We start from the raw sequence: 22754 nt of genomic DNA, 5'->3' as shown, positions 1-22754 counted from the left end.
AAATATCATATCTTTACTAGGTAGACTACACACTCTAACGTAGTCAAATATCATACCTTTACTAGGTAGACTACACACTCCAACGTAGTCAAATATCATACCTTTACTAGGTAGACTACACACTCTAATGTAGTCAAATATCATACCTTTACTAGGTAGACTACACACTCTAACATAGTCAAATATCATACATTTACTAGGTAGACACACACTCTAACGTAGTCAAATATCATACCTTTACTAGGTAGACTTTACACAGGACAACGTAGTCAAATATCATACCTTTACTAGGTAGACTACACACTCCAACGTAGTCAAATATCATACCTTTACTAGGTAGACTACACACTCCAACGTAGTCAAATATCATACCTTTACTAGGTAGACTACACACTCCAACGTAGTCAAATATCATACCTTTACTAGGTAGACTACACACTCCAACGTAGTCAAATATCATACCTTTACTAGGTAGACTTTACACACTAACTTAGTCAAATATCATACCTTTACTAGGTAGACTGCACACTCTAAAGTAGTCAAATATCATACCTTTACTAGGTAGACTACACACTCCAATGTAGTCAAATATCATACCTTTACTAAGTAGACTACACACTCTAACGTAGTCAAATATCATATCTTTACTAGGTAGACTACACACTCTAACGTAGTCAAATATCATACCTTTACTAGGTAGACTACACACTCCAACGTAGTCAAATATCATACCTTTACTAGGTAGACTTTACACACTCCAACGTAGTCAAATATCATACCTTTACTAGGTAGACTTTACACACTAACGTAGTCAAATATCATACCTTTACTAGGTAGACTACACACTCCAACGTAGTCAAATATCATACCTTTACTAGGTAGACTACACACTCCAACGTAGTCAAATATCATACCTTTACTAGGTAGACTACACACTCCAACGTAGTCAAATATCATACCTTTACTAGGTAGACTACACACTCCAACGTAGTCAAATATCATACCTTTACTAGGTAGACTACACACTCTAACATAGTCAAATATCATACCTTTACTAGGTAGACTACACACTCTAACGTAGTCAAATATCATACCTTTACTAGGTAGACTACACACTCCAACGTAGTCAAATATCATACCTGTAGGACACTAAGGTAGACTACACACTCCAACGTAGTCAAATATCATACCTTTACTAGGTAGAGTTTACACACTCAACGTAGTCAAATATCATACCTTTACTAGGTAGACTATACACACTAATGTAGTCAAATATCATACCTTTACTAGGTAGACTTTACACACTAAGTAGTCAAATATCATACCTTTACTAGGTAGACTACACACTCCAACGTAGTCAAATATCATACCTTTACTAGGTAGACTACACACTCCAACGTAGTCAAATATCATACCTTTACTAGGTAGACTACACACTCCAACGTAGTCAAAGATCATACCTTTACTAGGTAGACTTTACAGGAGACTCTAACTACTAGTCAAATATCATACCTTTACTAGGTAGACTGCACACTCTAAAGTAGTCAAATATCATACCTTTACTAGGTAGACTACACACTCCAATGTAGTCAAATATCATACCTTTACTAGGTAGACTACACACTCTAACGTAGTCAAATATCATATCTTTACTAGGTAGACTACACACTGGAACGTAGTCAAATATCATACCTTTACTAGGTAGACTACACACTCTAACGTAGTCAAATATCATACCTTTACTAGGTAGACTACACACTCTAACGTAGTCAAATATCATATCTTTACTAGGTAGACTACACACTCTAACGTAGTCAAATATCATACCTTTACTAGGTAGACTACACACTCTAACGTAGTCAAATATCATACCTTTACTAGGTAGACTACACACTCTAACGTAGTCAAATATCATACCTTTACTAGGTAGACTACACACTCTAACGTAGTCAAATATCATACCTTTACTAGGTAGACTTTACACACTCCAACGTAGTCAAATATCATACCTTTACTAGGTAGACTACACACTCTAACGTAGTCAAATATCATACCTTTACTAGGTAGACTACACACTCTAACGTAGTCAAATATCATACCTTTACTAGGTACACTACACACTCTAATGTAGTCAAATATCATACCTTTACTAGGTAGACTACACACTCTAACATAGTCAAATATCATACCTTTACTACAGGGGTGTCAAAGTCAAATGGACGGAGGGCCAAATAAAAAAATCAGCTACAAGACGAGGGCCGGACTGTTCGAATGTTCATTGAAAAATTTTTAAATGAGCATATAGTCTAGTGAACCTAATTGAACCTAGGAAAACCTAACAAATATATTACAATATGATCAGATCAAATATCATAGCAATAGGTAGACTTTATGGCTCAACGTAGTCAAATATCATTTACTAGGTCAGACAGACACAAAAGAGTCAAATATCATACCTTTACTATAAATATCACACTCATAACATGAACATTAAATGAAAGAAACCGGTACCAAGTAGCACCATCAGTAGACTATATTTTCATATTACTAGGTAGAGCAAAAGTAGCAAATATCATACCTTACAAAGAAAAAACAATAATAGTCAATTTTCTAGGTAGATCCACTCAACTGAAATATTTTTAAAATATAATTGGATTGAAATACAAAAAAATAAAGTGCAAAAATCTATTAATCAAAACAACACTTTGTTTAAGGAGAAGAAAAAACATGCAGTGAAAACAAATATTAAATTTTAACTTTTAAACTTGAACTGAGTCAAAAAACTACTAAATATGTGATTAGTCAAGTAATGTTTACTAGGTAGTTTGAGTCAAATATCATACCTTGGTAGGTAGTATCTTTCCACAAGTTCATCAATTCGGGGTAAGGCTCTGAGCTGAAGAAATATCAGAATTGAGTAGGTAAGTTCATATGAACTTGAGTACACACTCCAAAATGTGATGTTTTGTTCAGGTTCATCTTTAAGAAGACAGTTACACACTCCAACATAGTCAAATATCATACCTTTAAGGTAGATACACAACGTAGTCAAATATCAGCCTGGACATGCGCAACTGGGTCAAATATCATACCTTTACTAGGTAGAAACCAACGTAGTCAAATATCAACTCCAACGTAGTCAAATATCATATTTTACTAGGTAGACATCATTGCATTCAAGGTCAATCAACTCCATTTGGAGGTTTGGTGGTAGAGCTTTCACACTCAACAGTCAAATATCATACCTTTACTAGTTCCAACCTGCAAATATCATTTTGTAGTCAAAAGTCAGCATACCTTTACTAGGTAGACTAACACACTTTAAAGTCAGCGTAGCAATCATACCTTTACTAGGTTTATCACACCAACGTAGTCAAATATCATACCTTTACTGGTAGACTTACACTCTAACTGGTAGTCAAAGTATCATACCTTTACTAGGTAGACTACACACACAACGTCAGTTTCAAATATCATGCCTTTACTAGGTAGACTGTACATATAACGTAGTCAAACATCATATTACTAGGTAGACTACACACTGCAAGTTTATCATATTCAGGTAGACTACACACTCAACGTAGTCAAAATCATACCTTTTCACACAGAAACATTTCTCTACGGAGTTGTGTCAAGTCAAATATGTCATTCCCTTTACTAGGTCCAAGAACAGACAAACTCCAAGGTAGTCAAACATCTTTGAAGCATACCTTTACTAGGTAGACCATCACACTCTAACTGTAGTCAAATATCATACCTTTACTAGGTAGACTACACACTCTAACGTAGTCAAAAATGCCTTTTGAACTGGCGGTCTAATTCATATCACCTTTACTAGGTAGACTACACACTCCTAACGTAGTCAAATATCATGCTCTTTACTAGGTAGACTACCATTTTAACTTTAGTCAAATATCATACCTTTACTAGGTAGACTACACACTGATAACGTCAGTCAAATATCATACCTTTACTAGACTACACACTTTAACGTAGTCAAATATCATACCTTTACTAGGTCCTACACTCCTGTGTCAAACACATCTTTACTAACGTAGTCAAATATCATACCTTTACTAGGTAGTTACACCTCCAACGTAGTCAAATATCATACATTTACTAGGTAGACTACACACTCCAACCAACGTAGTCAAATATCATACCTTTACTAGGTAGACTACACACTAACGTAGTCAAATATCATACCTCTGTCACGACTTTACACACTAACTTAGTATCATACCTTTACTAGGTAGACTACACTCCAACGTAGTCAAATATCATACCTTTACTAGGTAGACTACACACTCCAACGTAGTCAAATATCATACCTTTACTAGGTAGATTTAACACTAACGTAGTCAAATATCATACCTTTACTAGGTAGACCACACTCTAATGTAGTCAAATATCATACCTTTACTAGGTTTACACAACTCTAACGTTCAAATATCATACCTTTGGACTAGGTAGACTACACACTCTAACGTAGTCAAATATGTTTCTACTCAGACTCACATTTAACGTAGTCAAATATCATACCTTTACTAGGTAGACTTTACACAAACTAGTCAAATATCATACCTTTACTAGGTAGACTACACCTCCGTAAACGTAGTCAAATATCATACCTTTACTAGGTAGCCTTTACACACTCCAACGTAGTCAAATATCATTTTACTAGGTAGACTACAGATTTGAACGTAGTCAAATATCATACCTTTACTAGGTAGACTACACACTCTAACGTAGTCCAAATATCATATTTGTTTTAGGTAGACTTTCGTTACACACTAATGTAGTCAAATATCATACCTTTACTAGGTAGACCAACACACTCCAATGTAGTCACTCTAACGTCAAATAATCAGCACAGGTTTTCCTTTACTAGGTAGACTACACACAACGTAGTCAAATATTACCTTTAGGTAGACTACACCTTAACGTAGTCAAATATCATACTCTTTACTAGTTAGACTACACACCTAACGTAGTCAAATATCCACCTTACTAGTTTTGCCATTTTTATGGGTAGTCAAATATCATATTTTACTAGGTAGATGCTACACACTCTAACGTAGTCAAATATCATACCTTTACTAGGTAGAAGCACCTAACGTAGTCAAATATCATACCTTTACATTAGGTAACTACACACTCTAATGTAGTCAAATATCATACCTTTACTAGGTAGACTACACACTCTAACGTAGTCAAATATCATATCTTTACTAGGTAGACTAACGTAGTCAAACCATTCTAACGTAGTCGGATATCATACCATTTTACTAGGTAGACTACACACTCTAACGTAGTCAAATATCATGCTTTACTAGGTAGACTTTACACACTCTAACGTAGTCAAATATCATACCTTTACTAGGTAGACTACACACTCTAACGTAGTCAAATATCATACCTTTACTAGGTACACTACACACTCTAATGTAGTCAAATATCATACCTTTACTAGGTAGACTACACACTCCAACGTAGTCAAATATCATACCTTTACTAGGTAGACTACACACTCTAACATAGTCAAATATCATACCTTTACTAGGTAGACTTTACACACTCTAACGTAGTCAAATATCATACCTTTGCTAGGTAGACTTTACACACTCTAACGTAGTCAAATGTCATACCTTTACTAGGTAGACTTTACACACTCCAACGTAGTCAAACAGTAGACCATCAAAGGTCCTGTAGTGCCGGTCCCCGTAGGCTGTGCACATGGACGGACACGGACGGAACACACACTGGAATGTTCCATGCTGGCAGACACTGAAAGAGACACACAGCGTCAACCATCTTGATTCAGTACCAACCTGCCGGCAAACTGCTACCACTTAATGTAAGCACATTCTGTCATAACTGATGGCCGCCTTTTGTACGGGAGGCCCCCAGCGATTATCGTCTGTCCGAAAAGTAGGGATCTCGTCAACTGCCAAATGTTGAATCACCAGCGTTCATAGTGCTATTACACAGATCCCTATCTCTCCTCTTCTCTTGCTAACTGCTAGAAGAAGAAATGGATGGCAGAGAAGAAAGGAGACAGACTGGGATCACTGGTTCACTCGGCAGGGAGAGAGAGACTGTTGAATGAACGGCCCTCATACAAGGACTCTCTGTAAACCAGAGCTGGGAGGTGATTTTCTATGATAGATGATAGAGGGTTATGGATATCAGGTGAACAGTCTCACCATAGGTACAATCTATACAAGACTAATCACCTAAAGCTCAGGAATGATCCTGGAAAATTGTTAGCTGCTCTAAAGTTTGTCTTAATTCGGCCACACATTGGCAGGTTTTGCCAGGTGCTGAGTCAACCAATTTGTCAGTGACTCAGATACTTGAAATGTCATGGCAAATGAAAGCTGTATATATGATCGATCTTATAAGGGGTTGAATATAGTGGGGTGTTTAGAAGAAACAAAACCTCTCGGTGTCATACTTCTGTACAGGAAATGATCTGAAAACCATTCACTAATTTATGACTGTAGAAAATTAGGTTCCACTCTCTCCTAAAAACGTGTTGCGTTTGATACATATCCTGTTTGGGTCGAGAAGAGTTTCATCTCTGGAAAAGTTGGTGTATGAGTTGTTTCTAAACGTACCATTGATGACAGGGGGAGGTGACTCTATCTCCTGGATAGTACTCTTTCCCCTTCCAGAGGCAGGGGCAGGCGTCAGGCTCAAAACACTCATCGCCATGTTTCAGCAATCTGGGAAACACACACAAACAAACACAGCTGTCCGGTTTATTCACTTTAGTTCAGAATTCATCTGTTTCTCTACTTGTAGAACAAAACTTACATTTGTTTGAATTTGCTTTGTACCTTTTTCACATATAGAGATACTGTGTCTCTGTGCAGGTACTCTACTAAGTTCATCGCCACCCGGACGATTTACATGGACTCCCCACCTCCCTCCATTGGTTTCCCCACCTCCCTCCATTGGTTTCCCCCACCGCCCTCCATTAGTTTCCCCCACTGCCCTCCATTGGTTTCCTCCACTGCCCTCCATTGGTTTCCCCCACCTCCCTCCATTGGTTTCCCCCACCGCCCTCCGTTGGTTTCCCCCACCGCCCTCCATTGGTTTCCCCACCGCCCTCCATTGGTTTCCTCCACCGCCCTCCATTGGTTTCCCCCACCGTCCTCCATTGGTTTCCCCACTGCCCTCCATTGGTTTCCCCCACCTCCCTCCATTGGTTTCCCCCACCGCCCTCCATTGGTTTCCCCCACCGCCCTCTGTTGGTTTCCCCACCTCCCCCTCCATTGGTTTCCCCCACCGCCCTCTGTTGGTTTCCCCCACCGCCCTCCATTGGTTTCCCCCACCGCCCTCCATTGGTTCCCCCACCGTCCTCCATTGGTTTCCCCACCCCCTCCATTGGTTTCCCCCACCGTCCTCCATTGTTTTCCCCCACCGCCCTCCATTGACTCGGTACCGGTAGCCCCTGTATATAGCCTCCACATTGACTCGGTACCGGTAGCCCCTGTATATAGCCTCCACATTGACTCGATACCGGTACCACATTGACTCGGTACCGGTAGCCCCTGTATATAGCCTCCACATTGACTCGATACCGGTACCACATTGACTCGGTACCGGTAGCCCCTGTATATAGCCTCCACATTGCCTCGATACCGGTACCACATTGACTCGGTACCGGTAGCCCCTGTATATAGCCTCCACATTGACTCGATACTGGTACCACATTGACTCGGTACCGGTAGCCCCTGTATATAGCCTCCACATTGACTCGTACCACATTACCGGTACCACATTGACTCAGTACCGGTAGCCCCTGTATATAGCCTCCACATTGACTCAGTACCGGTAGCCCCTGTATATAGCCTCCACATTGACTCAGTACCGGTAGCCCCTGTATATAGCCTCGTTACTGTTATTTCATTACTTTTTCATTGTTGCACTGTTGGTTAAAGGCTTGTAAGTAAGTATTTCACGGTAGGTCTGATTTGATTTGATCTCTCAACCCAGATCTTTTGCCCAACTCTGTGCCCAAGAGGACTGAACAACAACAGAGGGAACGCAAGAGTCAGTCTGGATCCAGTGACTACCGCTACAGTCAGGAAATGAGAAAAGGTAAGGGGGGTAAACTCTGGATGAAAAGGAGAAACACTCGTTACATGAGAAAACCAGACGATTAGGATTCTCAGAGATAGAGAGAAACAGCCTTTGTCCGGGCCGTTCCATTGGGTCTCCACACTGTGGAGCGACAGGGCTGATAAAAATCTTGTAATATCGCGTCGACGGGTCACAGTTATATCCCCTGGAGGGGGGAGAGAAAGAGAGAGAGAGAGAGAGGAGAGGGAGAGGAGAGGAGAGGAGAGAGGAGGAGAGAGAGAGAGAGAGAGAGAGAGAGAGAGAGAGAGAGAGAGAGGAGAGGCTGGGGACAGTAGACAATGAAGCGACACATTAAATGGTCTGGCCACAAACCTAGAGGTTCATCTGTGTAAAGTTACACTGCAGATAAAGTGGTGTTAACAGCTTTCTTTACCGGCCCGCCAAGCCGCTGGATCGATTACCCCGATCAAAGCTTCCATAATAACTCCTTCTCTACTGCAGTCTGACTGTACTGGCGTGCAGTAGCTAGGAATACATCTCAGTCAATGAATTCATCTTTCTCTATCGCTCGGTTAATTCAACCTTATCGAATTGTGTATAACTGTGCATACCTGTATAATGAAGACAGAGGGGAATAGTCATTCTGCAAGTCATAATCATGTACTGTAACGCTTAAAGTGATATCACGACAACACATTCTAACTCATTTTAACTTAAAGTTAATTTATTTAACACTTAAACTGTTAATTTAACAACGGATTAGTAGGATTTATATCAATTTCACAAACGTGTACATTTTAACAGTACATTGTCATTTTTTACACCAACTCATATTCTGTATGTAGCTGAACATTGTTTTAAGCTGGATAAAGCCCAGACCACCTTGTCTTATGCCTTAAAAAGGCCTGAACGGACAGGCATGACAGCATTAGTCTTTCAATCTTTTTTTTAACAGGCTCTTATTTCTGCCAGGAATGCCCAATACGAAGGTGAGGAAATCTTGGGCAGTGTTGGCATTTTCTGGATGGGAGGGCTGGTGCAAAGCAGTGCCAGAAGTTGAATTCTACAGGGTTCATTATTGAGATGTGGAACTTTTTCCCAGGTTGAATACAGAGAAGGGTATTTAGTGAGGATGGTACACAACTATATGGGTTACATTATCACAATGTAAGATACACTTATGTTTCCTGACAGGTCAAATTCAATTTTTAGGTTGCAGGGACGTTCTGGGAGAGTTTATTTTTAGGTTGCAGGGAGATTCTGAGAGAGTTTATTTTTAGGTTGCAGGGACGTTCTGAGAACGTTTATTTTTAGGTTGCAGGGAGGTTCTGAGGACGTTTATTCTTAGGTTGCAGGGAGGTTCTGAGAACGTTTATTTGTAGGTTGCAGGGAGGTTCAGAGAACGTTTATTTTTAGGTTGCAGGGAGGTTCTGAGAATTTTTATTTTTAGGTTGCAGGGAGGTTCTGAGAACGTTTATTTTTAGGTTGTAGGGAGGTTCTGAGGACGTCTATTTTTAGGTTGCAGGGAGGTTCTGAGAATGTTTATTTTTAGGTTGCAGGGAGGTTCTGAGAACGTTTATTTTTAGGTTGCATGGAGGTTCTGAGAATGTTTATTTTTAGCTTGCATGGATGTTTTTCTGGGAGGTTTTATTAACGTTCTGAGAATGGAAATGATAGGTTATTTGGAGGTTATTGAATAACTTCCTGAAAACGTTCATTGAATGTTTGAATAAGACTTGTAATAGCACTGCTACAGTAGCTTAGTTTGCGTTAATGTTTCTTCACGTTCTGAGAACGGAATGTCTTTTTTTTAAAACATTTTTAGAGCGTTCTCTGAAAGTTACTAAAGTCTTCTTGTGGTTTTCATGGAACGTTTTCTTAATGTGTTCAGTGATTTTAAATAGAACCCTGAAGAAACCTGTAGGAAACGTTACGCTGAAGTACTGAAATTCCCACAGAAGAAAGGGTTTTTCTTGATATTCTCTGAACTATTTGGAACATTCCCAATGTCAAACAGGTTGGAGAACATTCCTAGAATATTGCCAAACATTTTACTAAATGTAACCACTTTAAGGAAATATTCTGGTAAAGTAATAAAATACCAGAAAATATATATTTTTCATTAAATGTGCTGAGAATGTTCCAAAGCCAAGCAACTATCCTGCACCATTCCCAGAACGTTGTGGAAGCTTGTAAGCAAAATAACCATAGGACAACCAATCTCTCACCAAGCTCTAAGAAATATATGGTTCTCAGAACGTTGTGTGCTACCTGGGCTGTCTATATTTTCTTTCTCTTGAGACGTGTCTATTTGTCTAAACTTTAGACTGAGGAAGAGAGAGCTCAGGAAGAACTAGGCTGAGGAAGAGAGAGCTCAGGAAGAGCTAGACTGAGGAAGAGAGCACAGGAAGTGCTAGGCTGAGGAAGAGAGAGCCCAGGAAGAGCAAGGCTGAGGAAGAGAGAACACAGGAAGAGCTAGGCTGAGGAAGCGAGAGCACAGGAAGAGCTAGGCTGAGGACGAGAGAACACAGGAAGAGCTAGGCTGAGGATGAGAGAACACAGGAAGAGCTAGGCTGAGGAGGAGAGAACTGAGGAGGAGAGAAACCAGGAAGAGCTAGGCTGAGGAGGAGAGAACACAGGAAGAGCTAGGCTGAGGAGGAGAGAACACAGGAAGAGCTAGGCTGAGGAAGAGAGAAACCAGGAAGAACTATGCTGAGGAAGAGAGAGCACAGGAAGAGCACAACCCTCTGTCCCTTATGATGATGATGAAGCGTGTTAGAATGAGGAAAAGCACAACCCTCTGTCTCTCATGGTGATAATGAGAAAGTGTTGATGGTACTAGTTAAAAGTGGTAGCAGGAATTTATTTAAGAGGCTTAACCGACACCTGAGCACCCTACACACCACCTGTTTACTACATAAACAACAAAAGAAAAGCAATTTATAGACGGAGAGAGAAGGGGATAGAGAGAAGAGAGAAAGGAGAGGGGGACCAAGGGGTAGTTGCATGGGCAGAATTACACAAATTCATAACGAGTGGAATGTCTCAGCTCATAAAAATGGAGAGAGAGAGAGAGACAGACAGAGAGAGAGAGAGAGAGAGAGAGAGAGAGAGAGAGAGAGAGAGAGAGAGAGGATAACCTCAGATCATGAGGACCAGGTAATGCCCAAGCAAACTGAGTACAACGTTACTTTTCTGAAAACGGATCACTAAAATAAATATCCTGCTATAACGAGATAAAGTCTCGTTGTGATTTTGCGATAACGTGTAATAATTTCTACTGACTGTATCAGATCCTGCCTCCACCTGCAACTTCAGGTTCAAATGAGTTCAACAGATATGTTAATTGTGGCAAAGTTAGGAGTGAATGAAAGGTCTACATTTGAGTTCATAAACAAGGTGCCCCATTGTGATTGAAAACAAAATGGGGTTCTGCTGTCAGCACCTTAACTAATGATTTCCCTTTCGTTTAAAAAAAATAAAATGTAAGTCTTAGTACTGAGGAATAACTGCAGTTGACCTACTGTAACACTTGTGTTGGTGGAGCATATTTTCAAAACTCATTTTATAGACATTTTGTAAAAAGCCAGGATTGGCAGTTTAACACTGCCATAGGGATAATCTAACACAACAGGTAGGCTACTGTAAACCCTCAATGGCACTTTCCTATCACTTCCCCATTGATTTATCAATACTCCCAGCAATACTCCAAATGCAGCCATCACTGTCCCTCTACAAAGCTTGGTCTCATAGACTAGACGTATCATAGTACATGTAAATCTGGGACACTCAAATTAGTATGATATGTTACGGTTTGGTTTGGTTTGGTTACATAAGACAGATGGGTAGAGGTGTAACGCGAACGTTTAGCAACCCAAAGGCTGTGTGTTCAAATCTCATCACGGACAACTAATTATCAACTTTGCGACTACTTACTACTTTTTAGCTACGTTGCAAATACTTAGCACGTTAGCTAACCCATCCTCTAAGCCTAACCCTAACCCTTTAAGATAAGTCCTAACCCTAACCTTAACCCTAACCTTAACCTTAACCCTAAACCTAACCTTAACCCTACACCTAACCCCTAGCCTAGCTAACGCTAGCCACCTAGCTAATGCTAGCCACCTAGCTAGCATTAACGTAAGACACATAGCTGACATGAGCCACAGAAAATTGGAATTCGTAACATATATCATACGAAATGGATAATGGACATCCACTAATTAATACATAACATTCAAAACATTACGTCTACCCCTGAGTCCAGGTTGCAGCGCTCTACGGTATAAGGCCTCATTGTGTCCATATTGACCAGGACTTCCAACCTCCCCACTAGAATATCCAGTTGCAGGCCATTATTAAACACTCATGACAGGCTTCTCATGCATCCACATCTCCTTCCCATGATGCTCGTGTGGGATAGGTTGGTTCTCGTAAAGGTCGAGGAGTGTGTGATAAGTTGGTTCTTGTAAAGGTCGAAAAGTGTGTGTAACAGGAATCAATGAATCACTCCTCCTACTCCTACCGAGTAACGAATCCCCCCCCCCCATCACAAACACACCTCCCTCTGATCCACTTTTCCCGTTCCTCTCATCCCATCCCATCCCATCTCAATGTTCCATCCTGGATATCAGGTAAAACGTCTAAACGATCCGCCCTTTCACAAAGATAACGTCTTCAAGCAGCAGGACTGACTGAACTATCTTTGTGTCTACCGCCAGGGTGGGGACAAACCAATCTCAACGCTGTCAAACCTTTAGAATCCCTCATTCTGTCAAACCTCTAGAATCCCTCATTCTGTCAAACCTCTAGAATCCCTCATTCTGTCAAACATCTAGAATCCCTCATTCTGTCAAACCTTTAGAATCCCTCATTCTGTCAAACCTTTAGAATCCCTCATTCTGTCAAACCTTTAGAATCCCTCATTCTGTCAAACCTCTAGAATCCCTCATTCTGTCAAACCTCTAGAATCCCTCATTCTGTCAAACCTTAGAATCCCTCATTCTGTCAAACCTTAGAATCCCTCATTCTGTCAAACCTTTAGAATCCCTCATTCTGTCAAACCTTTAGAATCCCTCATTCTGTCAAACCTCTAGAATCCTCATTCTGTCAAACCTTAAGAATCCCTCATTCTGTCAAACCTTTAGAATCCCTCATTCTGTCAAACCTTTAGAATCCCTCATTCTGTCAAACCTTTAGAATCCCTCATTCTGTCAAACCTCTAGAATCCTCATTCTGTCAAACCTCTAGAATCCCTCATTCTGTCAAACCTCTAGAATCCCTCATTCTGTCAAACCTCTAGAATCCCTCATTCTGTCAAACCTTTAGAATCCCTCATTCTGTCAAACCTTTAGAATCCCTCATTCTGTCAAACCTTTAGAATCCCTCATTCTGTCAAACCTTTAGAATCCCTCATTCTGTCAAACCTTTAGAATCCCTCATTCTGTCAAACCTTTAGAATCCCTCATTCTGTCAAACCTTAAGAATCCCTCATTCTGTCAATACCTTTAGAATCCCTCATTCTGCCAAACCTTTAGAATCCCTCATTCTGTCAAACCTCTAGAATCCCTCATTCTGTCAAACCTCTAGAATCCCTCATTCTGTCAAACCTCTAGAATCCCTCATTCTGTCAAACCTCTAGAATCCCTCATTCTGTCAAACCTCTAGAATCCCTCATTCTGTCAATACCTTTAGAATCCCTCATTCTGCCAAACCTTTAGAATCCCTCATTCTGTCAATACCTTTAGAATCCCTCATTCTGTCAAACCTTTAGAATCCCTCATTCTGTCAAACCTCTAGAATCCCTCATTCTGTCAAACCTTTAGAATCCCTCATTCTGTCAAACCTTTAAGAATCCCTCATTCTGTCAAACCTTTAGAATCCCTCATTCTGTCAAACCTTTAGAATCCCTCATTCTGTCAAACCTTTAGAATCCCTCATTCTGTCAAACCTTTAGAATCCCTCATTCTGTCAAACCTTTAGAATCCCTCATTCTGTCAAACCTTTAGAATCCCTCATTCTGTCAAACCTCTAGAATCCCTCATTCTGTCAAACCTTTAGAATCCTCATTCTGTCAAACCTTTAGAATCCCTCATTCTGTCAAACCTCTAGAATCCCTCATTCTGTCAAACCTTTAGAATCCCTCATTCTGTCTAGAATCCCTCATTCTGTCAAACCTTTAGAATCCCTCATTCTGTCAGAACCATTCTGCCAAACCTTTAGAATCCCTCATTCTGTCAAACCTTAGAATCCCTCATTCTTTAGAATCCCTCATTCCCTCAAACCTTTAGAATCCCTCATTCTGTCTAGAATCCCTCAACCAACCTCTAGAATCCCTCATTCTGTCAAACCTTAGAAATCAAACCCTAGAATCCCTCATTCTGTCTAGAATCCCTCATTCTGTCAAACCTTAGAATCCCTCATTCTGTCAAACCTTTAGAATCCCCAAACCTTTAGAATCCCTCATTCTGTCAAATGCCAAACCTTAGAATCCCTCATTCTGTCAAACCTTTAGAATCCCTCATTCTGTCAAACCTTAAGAATCCCTCATTCTGTCAATACCTTTAGAATCCCTCATTCTGCCAAACCTTTAGAATCCCTCATTCTGTCAAACCTCTAGAATCCCTCATTCTGTCAAACCTCTAGAATCCCTCATTCTGTCAAACCTCTAGAATCCCTCATTCTGTCAAACCTTTAGAATGCCTCATTCTGTGTAACTTTTAGAATCCCTCATTCCGTCAAACAGCTACTTCTGAAAAGTAATCTGTACTTCCACGTCGGTTTTTACGAGACAGGCTACATCCTGTAGCAGACTGAATCCACAAACTGGTGGTTTGAAGTTCAGGATAGCTTGTTTTCTAGGTCATGAGTAAGCTAGATAGCGATCTCCTTTTTCCAATCTAACATATGAGAACACTTCGGGAAAAGGGATCACCAACTTCAGGATTTTCCCAGGGGTCTGTCTGTTCCCATGCTGAATAGAAAAACATTGAGGGATGGCTGGACGTATGTGCGACATATCTAAGTGTAATATTACCTGTGTAAGATCCTGGTTTTATCGCACCTGGACCCCCGTCCAGTCATATGGTCAAGTGACACAAAGAGGGACAGGCTATTTACAATCGGCCTAGAACAGTGTAAAAAGGCTGGCGCTTAAATGTACACGGAGAGCTAACATTAATGACATGCTGCCCTACACCAACATTACTCAGAGACATGCTGCCCTACAAAACCATTACTCAGAGACATGCTGCCCTACTCTACCATTACTCAGAGACATGCTGCCCTACTCTACCATTACTCAGAGACATGCTGCCCTACACCACCATTACTCAGAGACATGCTGCCCTACTCTACCATTACTCAGAGACATGCTGCCCTACTCTACCATTACTCAGAGACATGCTGCCCTACACCACCATTACTCAGAGACATGCTGCCCTACACCACCATTACTCAGAGACATGCTGCCATACTCTACCATTACTCAGAGACATGCTGCCCTACTCTACCATTACTCAGAGACATGCTGCCATACTCTACCATTACTCAGAGACATGCTGCCCTACTCTACCATTACTCAGAGACATGCTGCCATACTCTACCATTACTCAGAGACAGACATGCTGCCCTACTCTACCATTACTCAGAGACATGCTGCCCTACTCTACCATTACACAGAGACATGCTGCCCTATACCACCATTACTCAGAGACATGCTGCCCTACTCTACCATTACTCAGAGACATGCTGCCCTACTCTACCATTACTCAGAGACATGCTGCCCTACTCTACCATTACTCAGAGACATGCTGCCCTATACCACCATTACTCAGAGACATGCTGTCCTACTCTACCATTACTCAGAGACATGCTGTCCTACTCTACCATTACACAGAGACATGACATGCCCTATACTACCATTACTCAGAGACATGCTGCCCTACTCTACCATTACTCAGAGACATGCTGCCCTACTCTATCATTACTCAGAGACATGCTGCCCTACACCACTATTACTCAGAGACATGCTGCCATACTCTACCATTACTCAGAGACATGCTGCCCTACACCACCATTACTCAGAGACATGCTGCCCTACACCACCATTACTCAGAGACATGCTGCCATACTCTACCATTACTCAGAGACATGCTGCCATACTCTACCATTACTCAGAGACATGCTGCCCTACTCTACCATTACTCAGAGACATGCTGCCCTACTCTACCATTACTCAGAGACATGCTGCCCTACTCTACCATTACTCAGAGACATGCTGCCCTACTCTACCATTACTCAGAGACATGCTGCCCTACTCTACCATTACTCAGAGACATGCTGCCCTACTCTACCATTACTCAGAGACATAAGGCCCTACACCACCATTACTCAGAGACATGCTGCCCTACTCTACCATTACTCAGAGACATGCTGCCCTACAAAACCATTACTCAGAGACATGCTGCCCTACACCACCATTACTCAGAGACATGCTGCCCTACTCTACCATTACTCAGAGACATAATGCCCTACACCACCATTACTCAGAGACATGCTGCCCTACTCTACCATTACTCAGAGACATGCTGCCCTACTCTACCATTACTCAGAGACATGCTGCCCTACTCTACCATTACTCAGAGACATGCTGCCCTACACCACCATTACTCAGAGACATGCTGCCATACTCTACCATTACTCAGAGACATGCTGCCCTACTCTACCATTACTCAGAGACATGCTGCCCTACACCACCATTACTCAGAGACATGCTGCCATACTCTACCATTACTCAGAGACATGCTGCCCTACTCTACCATTACTCAGAGACATGCTGCCCTAGTCCACCATTACTCAGAGACATGCTGCCCTACTCTATCATTACTCAGAGACATGCTGCCCTATACCACCATTACTCAGAGACATGCTGTCCTACTCTACCATTACTCAGAGACATGCTGCCCTACTCTACCATTACTCAGAGACATGCTGCCCTACTCTACCATTACTCAGAGACATGCTGCCCTACTCTACCATTACTCAGAGACATGCTGCCCTACTCTACCATTACTCAGAGACATGCTGCCCTACTCTACCATTACTCAGAGACATGCTGCCCTACACCTACCATTACTCAGAGACATGCTGCCCTACACCACCATTACTCAGAGACATGCTGCCCTACTCTACCATTACTCAGAGACATGCTGCCCTACACCACCATTACTCAGAGACATGCATTGCTCAGAGACATACTGCCCTACCATTACTCAGAGACATGCTGCCCTACTCTACCATTTACTCAGAGACATGCTGCCCTAGTCCACCATTACTCAGAGACATGCTGCCCTACTCTACCATTACTCAGAGACATGCTGCCCTACACCACCATTACTCAGAGACATGCTGCCCTACTCTACCATTACTCAGAGACATGCTGCCCTACTCTCTACCTACTCTACCATTACTCAGAGACATGCTGCCCTACTCTACCATTACTCAGAGACATGCTGACATGCCTACTCTACCATTACTCAGAGACATGCTGCCCTATACCACCATTACTCAGAGACATGCTGTCCTACTCTACCATTACTCAGAGACATGCTGCCCTACTCTACCATTACTCAGAGACATGCTGCCCCTACTCTACCATTACTCAGAGACATGCTGCCCTACTCTACCATTACTCAGAGACATGCTGCCCTACTCTACCATTACTCGGAGACATGCTGCCCTACTCTACCATTACTCAGAGACATGCTGCCCTACTCTACCATTACTCAGAGACATGCTGTCCTACACCACCATTACACAGAGACATGCTGTCCTACTCTACCATTACACCGAGACATGCTGTCCTACTCTACCATTACTCAGAGACATGCTGTCCTACACCACCATTACACAGAGACATGCTGCCCTATACTACCATTAGACATTTCTATAAAGACTTAGCTAGCTGACGGAGCTGCTGACCTCACAGACAAACAGACTCACAGAGACACAGTCACAGATCGATGACCCCTGAACCTGTGGTAATTAGTTTCACCAGGCCATACACACACTACTGACACTCCAGTTTCTACAGTACTTTTCCATCCAGGGTGTGTGAATCTCTAAGGTTGACCCAATAAAGTGGAAGCTCCATCACTATGCTGCTTGTTCTTCTCCAGACCCTTTACATCAACACACACTGAAGGGTTAGGGCCAACGTGGAGGTGTTGGAAGTGAATGAGGTCTGACTGGTAGAGGGGACATTGATACACAGTGAATGGGGTCTGACTGCTAGACGGAACATTGATACACAGTGAATGGGGTCTGACTGGTAGAAGGGACATTGATACACAGTGAATGGGGTCTGACTGGTAGAGGGGACATTGATACACAGTGAATGGGGTCTGACTGCTAGAGGGAACATTGATACACAGTGAATGGGGTCTGACTGGTAGAGGGGACATTGATACACAGTGAATGGGGTCTGACTGGTAGAGGGGACATTGATACACAGTGAATGGGGTCTGACTGCTAGAGGGAACATTGATACACAGTGAATGGGGTCTGACTGCTAGACGGAACATTGATACACAGTGAATGGGGTCTGACTGCTAGAGGGAACATTGATACACAGTGAATGGGGTCTGACTGCTAGAGGGAACATTGATACACAGTGAATGGGGTCTGACTGGTAGAGGGGACATTGATACACAGTGAATGGGGTCTGACTGGTAGAGGGAACATTGATACACAGTGAATGGGGTCTGACTGGTAGAGGGGACATTGATACACAGTGAATGGGGTCTGACTGGTAGAGGGGACATTGATACACAGTGAATGGGGTCTGACTGGTAGAGGGGACATTGATACACAGTGAATGGGGTCTGACTGGTAGAGGGGACATTGATACACAGTGAATGGGGTCTGACTGGTAGAGGGGACATTGATACACAGTGAATGGGGTCTGACTGGTAGAGGGGACATTGATACACAGTGAATGGGGTCTGACTGGTAGAGGGGACATTGATACACAGTGAATGGGGTCTGACTGGTAGAGGGACATTGATACACAGTGAATGGGGTCTGACTGGTAGAGGGGACATTGATACACAGTGAATGGGGTCTGACTGGTAGAGGGGACATTGATACACAGTGAATGGGGTCTGACTGGTAGAGGGGACATTGATACACAGTGAATGGGGTCTGACTGGTAGAGGGGACATTGATACACAGTGAATGGGGTCTGACTGGTAGAGGGGACATTGATACACAGTGAATGGGGTCTGACTGGTAGAGGGGACATTGATACACAGTGAATGGGGTCTGACTGGTAGAGGGGACATTGATACACAGTGAATGGGGTCTGACTGGTAGAGGGGACATTGATACACAGTGAATGGGGTCTGACTGCTAGAGGGGACATTGATACACAGTGAATCCTCGTGGGTAGAGGAAGTAAGAGGTGTTTAAAGTACTAGTACTCACCCAGGGGGACAGACACAGCCAGGTATGCACGGTTCATGAGCTGAACAGGTGAGGTTGAGCAGGTGGGATTCACAGGTGTGTTCACAGCCCAGTCCTCTTCCCAGGCTGATCCCATCTATAGCCTTCAGCCCCTCCAGCCCCTCAGTACAGTCCAGGTACATCTGACCCAGCGGACACTGTTGGTCTGGAACAAGAGATGGTACAGGTAGGGGGTATATGTCGTTGAGAGCTCTTTAGAGACTATATAATTATTAATATCATTCTCCTAGAGGTAACTAACTACTGTCAGGAATTTGGGGAATCTAGCCAAGATCATTCTCCTAAAGGTAACTAACTACTGTCAGGAATTTGGGGAATCTAGCCAAGATCATTCTCCTAAAGGTAACTAACTACTGTCAGGACTTTGGGGAATGTAGCCCAGATCATTCTCCTAAAGGTAACTAACTACTGTCAGGACTTTGGGGAATCTAGCCCAGATCATTCTCCTAGAGGTAACTAACTACTGTCAGGACTTTGGGGAATCTAGCCCAGATCATTCTCCTAGAGGTAACTAACTACTGTCAGGACTTTGGGGAATCTAGCCCAGATCATTCTCCTAGAGGTAACTAACCACTGTCAGGACTTTGGGGAATCTAGCCCAGATCATTCTCCTAGAGGTAACTAACTACTGTCAGGACTTTGAGGAATCTAGCCCAGATCATTTTCCTAGAGGTAACTAACCACTGTCAGGACTTTGGGGAATCTAGCCCAGATCATTCTCCTAGAGGTAACTTACCAGTGGCAGGACTTTGGGAAACTAGCTTGCCATCTTGGCAACTTTAAAGAGAGAAACTAAAGAGAGAACATCGTTAACTCAAGACAACAATAACATCGTTAACTCAAACAACAATCAACATCGTTAACTCAAGACAACAATAACATCGTTAACTCAACACAACAATAACATCGTTAACTCAAGACAACAATAACAACTTAATCAAGACAACAATCGTTAACTCAAGACAACAATAACATTAACTCAAGACAACAATAACAACATTAACTCAACACAACAATAACAACAGTTAACTCAAGACAACAATAACATCGTTAACTCAACACAACAATAACATCGTTATCTCAAGACAACAATAACATTCTTAACTCAACACAACAATAACAACATTAACTCAAGACAACAATAACAACATTAACTCAACACAACAATAACAACATTAACTCAAGACAACAATAACAACATTAACTCAACACAACAATAACATTTCAACACAACTAACAACATTAACTCAACACAACAATAACAACATTAACTCAAGACAACAATAACAACATTAACTGACAACATTAAATCAACACAACAATAACATTCTTAACTCAACAAAATAATGTGAAAACTGATCACATCCCAAATGGCACCCTATTTCCTATAGACTGCACTACCAGAGCCCTATGGTCCCTATATATCCCTATGGTCCCTATATATCCCTATGGTCCCTATATATCCCTATGGAACCTATATATCCCTATGGTCCCTATATATCCCTATGGTCCCTATATATCCCTATGGTCCCTATATACCTATATGGTCCCTATATCCCTATGGTCCCTATATATCCCTATGGTCCCTATATATCCCTATGGTCCCTATATATCCCTATGGTCCCTATATATCCCTATGGTCCCTATATATCCCTATGGGCCCTATATATCCCTATGGTCCCTATATATCCCTATGGTCCCTATATATCCCTATGGTCCCTATATATCCCTATGGGCCCTATATATCCCTATGGTCCCTATATATCCCTATGGTCCCTATATATCCGTATGGTCCCTATATATCCCTATGGTCCCTATATATCCCTATGGTCCCTATATATCCCTATGGGCCCTATATATCCCTATGGTCCCTATATATCCCTATGGTCCCTATATATCCCTATGGGCCCTATATATCCCTATGGTCCCTATATATCCCTATGGTCCCTATATATCCCTATGGGCCCTATATATCCCTATGGTCCCTATATATCCCTATGGTCCCTATATATCCATATGGTCCCTATATATCCCTATGGTCCCTATATATCCCTATGGTCCCTATATATCCCTATGGGCCCTATATATCCCTATGGTCCCTATATATCCCTATGGTCCCTATATATCCCTATGGTCCCTATATATGCCTATGGTCCCTATATATCCCTATGGTCCTTATATATCCATATGGACCCTATATATCCCTATGGTCCCTATATATCCCTATATATCCCTATGGTCCCTATATAGCCCTATATAGCCCTATGGGCCCTAGATATCCCTATGGTCCGTATATAGCCCTATATATCCCTATGGGCCCTATATATCCCTATGGTCCCTATATATCCCTATGGTCCCTATATATCCATATGGACCCTATATATCCCTATATATCCCTATGGTCCCTATATAGCCCTATGGGCCCTAGCTATCCCTATGGTCCGTATATAGCCCTATGGGCCCTATATATCCCTATGGTCCCTATATATCCCTATGGTCCCTATATATCCCATGGGCCCTATATATCCCTTTGGGTCCTATATATCCCTTTGGGCCCTATATATCCCTATGGTCCCTATATAGCCCTATGGTCCCTATATATCCCTATGGGCCCTATATATCCCTATGGGCCCTATGTTTTAGCATTTCAGAGAGTATCAAATAGAATATCAAAGAGAGTATCAAAGATAATATCAAAGAGAGTATCAAAGATAATATCAAAGAGAGTATCAAAGATAATATCAAAGAGAGTATCAAAGATAATATCAAAGAGAATATCAAAGAGAATATCAAAGATAATATTAAAGAGAATATCAAAGAGAATATCAAAGAGAGTATCAAAGATAATATCAAAGATAATATCAAAGATAATATCAAAGAGAATATCAAAGATAATATCAAAGAGAATATCAAAGATAATATCAAAGAGTATCAAAGACAATATCAAAGAGAGTATCAAAGAGAATATCAAAGATAATATCAAAGAGAGTATCAAAGATAATATCAAAGAGAGTATCGAAGAGAGTATCAAATAGAGTTTCAAAGAAAGTATCAGAGAGAGTATCAGAGTGAGTTTCTTTGTTGAACATCTTGTTTATTAGTTTGTTAAAGAGAGATGATGAGGGGTGTCTTACTGTACA

General features: G+C 41.7%; 1 protein-coding gene across 1 annotated transcript in view; it reads right to left on the bottom strand.

Annotated features, from left to right (window-relative positions):
- otog (otogelin) overlaps nt 1-22754 on the bottom strand; it is a 145646-nt gene that overhangs the window by 64814 nt on the left and 58078 nt on the right. The window contains 6 exon segments of the mRNA XM_065011203.1: nt 5649-5787; nt 6621-6728; nt 19576-19759; nt 20351-20391; nt 20941-20943; nt 22749-22754. The exon segment at nt 22749-22754 is cut by the window's right edge and continues 69 nt beyond it. Coding sequence (XP_064867275.1) covers nt 5649-5787; nt 6621-6728; nt 19576-19759; nt 20351-20391; nt 20941-20943; nt 22749-22754 — 481 coding nt within the window.

Source organism: Oncorhynchus nerka, linkage group LG27, assembly GCF_034236695.1.
Source record: "Oncorhynchus nerka isolate Pitt River linkage group LG27, Oner_Uvic_2.0, whole genome shotgun sequence".
In the NCBI taxonomy this organism is placed as follows: Eukaryota; Metazoa; Chordata; class Actinopteri; order Salmoniformes; family Salmonidae; genus Oncorhynchus; species Oncorhynchus nerka.
This window is presented reverse-complemented; position numbering and strand designations above follow the sequence as displayed.